The 5,685-nt window shown below is 33.9% G+C and overlaps 1 protein-coding gene across 1 annotated transcript; it reads left to right on the forward strand.

Moving 5' to 3' along the window:
- The first annotated feature begins 5,325 nt into the window (after positions 1-5,325).
- Positions 5,326-5,664, forward strand: LOC106461162 (putative uncharacterized protein FLJ37770). The gene has a single exon (XM_013920956.1). It carries the CDS (start codon positions 5,326-5,328, stop codon positions 5,662-5,664), a length of 339 nt encoding a protein of 112 aa, XP_013776410.1.
- The last annotated feature ends 21 nt before the right edge of the window (positions 5,665-5,685 follow it).

Raw genomic sequence — 5,685 nt, forward strand, 5'->3', positions numbered from 1 at the left:
GTCTTTCACCTAATATCAGGCCGGCTGGAATAGGACAGGCACGGTAGTGGCTGTGTCACATTTCCCTTATGGAAGGATTTGATTTTTATTTTTTGTAATTTTATATCGTATTTTTTCTCAAGGGCTTGTTTTATCTATTATTTTTAACATAAATTAAAGGACTTCTACTACTGTTACTTTAGTTGGTTTTGTTTTGAAATTTTTATTTAAAGGGTTTTTTTTTTATCTGTTCAGATAGCAGTTGTAAAAATTTTCTAAGAGTGAATGTGAAAAATAATGTATAACAATATCTTAAACACAATATATCAGCAATACCCAGTGCTGACAAATTGTTTGTTTTCAATCTCGCGCAAAGCTATACGAGAGCTATCTGCCACAACCGTTCCTAATTTAGTTGTGAAAGATAGTCTTCACCGCCAACTCTTTTACCAACAAATAGTGGGATTGATCAACAAGTTATAACGGCTGAAAGGGTGAGTATGTTTGGTAGGACGGGAATTCGAAGCAGCAGATTACGAGTGCTAACAAGGCTTATCACTCAATGCCAAGGCTGATAGGGCCGACTGGAATCGACACTGTAGTGATTGAGACACTATTTATATTATCAAACCGTAAGAACAGTTTGATAATACTGTGTTATGGTTTGAACTAGATTAAATTGGTGAAGTGTAATTTTATACATTTTATATGAGTCATTTACAAAACGTAATTAGAGTAAGAATTTATAAAACAATATTATTTATCTAACACCAATTATTTATTTTTACGTGAATTAACTTCACTTCTCATTCAGAAGACCTGGCGAACCAGCTAACTTTATTGAGAGGACATTTGTCATATCTGTTTTGTGTATGAGGTATTCTAAGTGTATCCCATAGCTTTTATGTCTCCGTTGACCAAGGTTAAGATTTTCATTCGAATTCACCACCAGACTGCATTGTAAATTTTTAATTGATATTAAACTTAATAACGTCAGCTTGAGGACAAGCCTAAGATAACTGGGAAGAGGACTGTAGTAGAATACTACATATATAGTAAATACTTCATATCCACAAATTTTCTGAAGTTCTGACCGAGATCATCCTAAATCCAGTTGAGGTTATGTGCTAAATTCAGCCTAAGATGTTACTATTTGTAGAATATTCAGTCAAAAATGTATCTAATATTTGATGGGATAGTTGCATTGTATTTTACTTTACCTTGTGTTTACAGTACTGTTCAGCATCTCTCACATGGAGCGGAGATATTTCCACGTTGTGGTGCCTATTTTCAGCTCAAACAGAAGGCGATTGTGCTTTATGATTTCAGTTTTGGCATTTTCAAGCAGATTCTTTCTCACCTCTGTGAAAGAGAATCTGTTTACAAGGAGCTAAACATATTGTAAAAGTCTCACGTTTTTAACCCCATCTAATCTGTTGTTGTTGTTCAATTTGTTAATTTAAATACAGTTTATTTAATTATATTTTAACCTAACCTCTTCCATATTGCAATAGCCTGACTACTAATCAATCAGTCTATTTATGTCCAGTACTTCCACAGCAAGATCAGTATTTTGTCTTGACTGTTTCACTTTGTCTTGTCTCTTTTTAATCCAACTGAGACAAATTACTACACTGGTCCTTCCACACATCAGACCCTTGAACCTGTAGATTTTGTGGAGTTCAAGTGCCACTGTGCTAGATTTGACCTTGATATTACTACAAAAACATATTCTCGCACCAAACCTTGAACTACGCTAAACCTGCCACAGACAATCAGAGACTTTGGCAAAGACATGCCTACTATCACTCCTAGGTGGCTTTCTAGATTTTTCTTTAAGCTGATCTTAATGGGTTGTTAGTCATGTTGGAAACTCTAGTTTTCCTTTCTGATAAAAACGACTTGCCTAAAGACATGGGTTACTTGGAATTATAGCAGAACTTGGAGTTTGTGGTATAATTCAAAGCAAAGCTTAAACCATAAGTTTCATCTTGATATTTGTCAAGTGATGTTGTTTCTCTTTCTTATGTAGCCTGTTCCACAGATGGCAAGTCTGTTGGAGAAAGAAAGAGAAAAAGTCATCATTAGTATTTTTAATCTACAGCAATAATGTTTGACCAATCAAATGGACACATAGCCATCATTATTCAGTCAATAAAGGTGTTGTTATTAATTAAACATTTTGTATAGTATTTTTCCTGGTGGAAGCAAAGTTAGTTACACTTCAGATTAAACATTTTGTCAAACTTCCTATTATTGTGGTTTGATAACTCACCTGTTGGATCAAATTCTACCTTAGGATACCATAATTAGAATATTAATTGTACCTTACAATACCAATTAGATCTTGAATGATAAACTGTGTCTGTTAAACTAAATCAAGAACCCTACTACAACTGGAGAATCTAAATTACAAAGGTATGGGCTCAAATTAAAAAAATAAAAAAAAGTTTGATTTATTAACTCAAAACAGAATATTTAAATACCAGACTATCAGAAAATCATCCTAGAATTGCTATGGACTTCCCAAAGTACATAAAGAAGGAAGTACACTAAGAATCACTATTTCAAATATGAGTTTTTAGAGAAAATTTACTACTAATAATAATAATAATATACTTTGAAGTAGAATTTTTTTTATGTTTATAAGGTTTAGTATGCTATCTTTAATGTAGAGTGATAAGTCCTTTAGAAAACTATACAATTTAATGCAAAACTAAATTGTAAACAAAGGAAAAAAATATGTGCATCACCAAACACATAGATTCTAAAGTAATAAACTTCGCTAAGCGTAAATTTCTGTTCAAAAAGAATCTTTATGATCAAATAAATGACATAGCTATGGGCTCAAGATTAGCTTTATCCCTGGTTAATCTTTATATTTTTCTTTCCTTGCTTTCTTGAGAAACTGGCAGAAAAGATGTCCAATGTATTTTAAAACACTTAACTAATGACAAACTAGGTGTTTTCTACCACTTTTTTTAGTGAAGCTTATACAAAATGATTTTCAAAAACTTCACGTATGCATGTGTAGTTACTTATTTTCCCATAGTATCACGTGCATTCTCATGAGAAAGATTTCTTTAAAACCACAGTAAATAGAAAAGCTATCAGAAGGTTTTTATTTAAAGAAACTAGTTTCACACATTTCCGAGTCTCTTCAGCCTCATGTTGTCTTTTTGAAAAACTGGTCAACAACACCTACATGACCCCAAAACATCAAATTATGTTAAGGCCAAGAGTGGTCAGAAAACTGTTTGGCTTTAAGTGACTTTAGAAGGTGTTGAAATTAGGCAGGATTTTGTTTAAGGAACTTCTGACAATTCTTCTTTTTATGCAGTTATCCGTTTTTAAAAAATTCTTAATTTCCTATTGATTTGGTGGCCAGAAGCCCTCGTATAAAGAAAAATGGGATTGTGCATTTCCTTTTTCTTTAAATGTTCAGAAACTCTTGAGTCATCATTTCTTCTAGTTTCACCTACATAATCTTTCTCACAGGGTTGGCATGGTATAATACGAATTAATGCCACCATAAACAGATTAAAACATTATTATTTCGTCTATTTTTTTTCTTGGAGCTTATAGAATATGCCACCTGACAATGCTTGAATAAGAAATAAAAAATATCATTGTTATTTTCAGAGAACCCAATTTCCACCGTTTCATTCCAAATTGCCATGTTAAAGCAAGAAAAACCTTGTTCCATGAATACAAAGAAAGACCAGCCAATGATAATTTGAAAACATTTTATACTGGCTACATCAGTAACACTTAGCCCCTGGAGAAAATATTATGGACGAATAACTTTAGAATCACATAAAATATCAGAACATCATCAAAAGTAACCTAACCCCAAATAAAACATCTGAAGATAAAGAATAAGGTGTTTATAATTTTACATGTGAACAAGAGTTTATGAACATGAAAAAAAAAATGAGGCATTAAATAAGGAAACATAATGCCATTTTTATTCATCTGACAGATTCTTATCATCAAATTGATGGGAAACAATAAACTTTCAGAAAAGGTATAGCTACATGAAATGAAGTATCACTGAAAGTTGATTAATCAAAAGCCTGCCTAATTTCAACATCTTCAAAAGTCACTTCAAACTAAACAGCTTTCTGGTCACCTGCATCCTTAAGGGGATTTAAGTTCTGGACTTGTGTCATTGAATAGTTTTCCTGTCAGAGACAACTGAGACTGAAGAAGATGCACAAATATGTCAAAACTAGTTTAATTTCAAGCCTTCTGATAGTTTGTTCCATTTACTGTGATTATGCATTAACTGCTACACACGATAATGTGTTCTTTTACTGCTATGCCTGTAAAGTTCAACATACTATACAAAAATAGAAACCTTTTCCACTGGCAAGACAGGTGATACCTTGAGCATACAACCTCCTTTAGTTGTCAATGGGACTCATACAACTAGTATATTCTTGTGTTATATATAATGCTATGTTCTTTGCTCTGGGACAGAATTTCAAAGTGTTCTTCTACTTCACTGACAGATTCCAAACCTCCAGCAAAGGTATCATAAATACATACAACATTTTTATTTCTGTTTGATAAATATTGTTCTGCTCTGTTGTAAATTTTGACTAGTCTTTTTCTTTGCCAAGCTCAGCCAAAAAACAAACAGAGCATTCAGATTTACTCTATGATACATTTCTGATCAAACCTCCAATTATTTTCTGTACCCTACTCAAATACTCCTAAAGTAAATTTATGAACTTCCAAATACCAAACCTCTACCATCTTTACAGATCTTCAATAAAGTTTTCACTTCACAGAATATTTTAATAGTAAACATGTTTATATTTGGTTTACAGTAAAACATCATTAAGATCACCAACTTGAATTTCTAGGTACTTAAATTCACAATTACATATATACATGTAAAAACATTCCCAGGTCTTTATTTCAACTTTGCATTTTTCATGCAAATGATATTCAAGAAAGACCTAATTATGGTTTTGATACGTCTGCTTACAAAACTACACTGTTAAATGTTTACACAAAGGATTTAATGATATCAAAAATTATTTGAGAAGAAATGGTTTGTCCAATTGGTGGGATAGACAGGCTTGATATGATCAATGACTATGTATACAAGCAAACTTAAACTATTTGTGTGTGTGTGTATGTGAGAAAAGTATCCGACCTTATTCTTTTTTGCGATAACCTGATGGATTTGAATCAAGCGCGCTTGCATGAGCCGACCTTGAACCTTCGTGCGCATGAGTGAATTTTTTCCCGCTTGTTGATTGCGTCAGTTGTTGGCAAGCAGCCATTGAGTGAGGTAGTGTGTAGTGCTCTCGTCGGTTTTTCATTGCAAGGAAAATGACGGAACGACTGGAGCAGCGCTACTGCATCAAATTTTGCCAGAAACTGGGCGACAGCCAGGTGGAAACCATTCGGAAGATTCAGACGGCTTTTGGTAACGATGCTATGGGCATCACACAGATTAAGGAGTGGTACAACCGGTTTAAAGACGGCCACACAACGGTGGAGAGCGAGCCACGCTCCGGTCGGCCATCAACATGCCGAAATGACCAGGTCATTGCCAAAGTGAACGCTATGGTGATGCGGGACCATCGTGTCACTATCCGAGAAATTGCGGAAGAGGTGGGCATCAGCACTTTTTCGGCACATTCCATTATGACCAAGATTTGGCTATGAAGAGAGTGGCAGCGAAATTCG

Source organism: Limulus polyphemus, unplaced genomic scaffold, assembly GCF_000517525.1.
Source record: "Limulus polyphemus unplaced genomic scaffold, Limulus_polyphemus-2.1.2 Scaffold907, whole genome shotgun sequence".
Taxonomy (NCBI): Eukaryota; Metazoa; Arthropoda; class Merostomata; order Xiphosura; family Limulidae; genus Limulus; species Limulus polyphemus.

Excerpts from the sequence above, each read along its gene's own strand:
- LOC106461162 (XM_013920956.1), top strand. The coding sequence starts at position 5,326 with ATGACGGAACGACTGGAGCAGCGCTACTGCATCAAATTTTGCCAGAAA.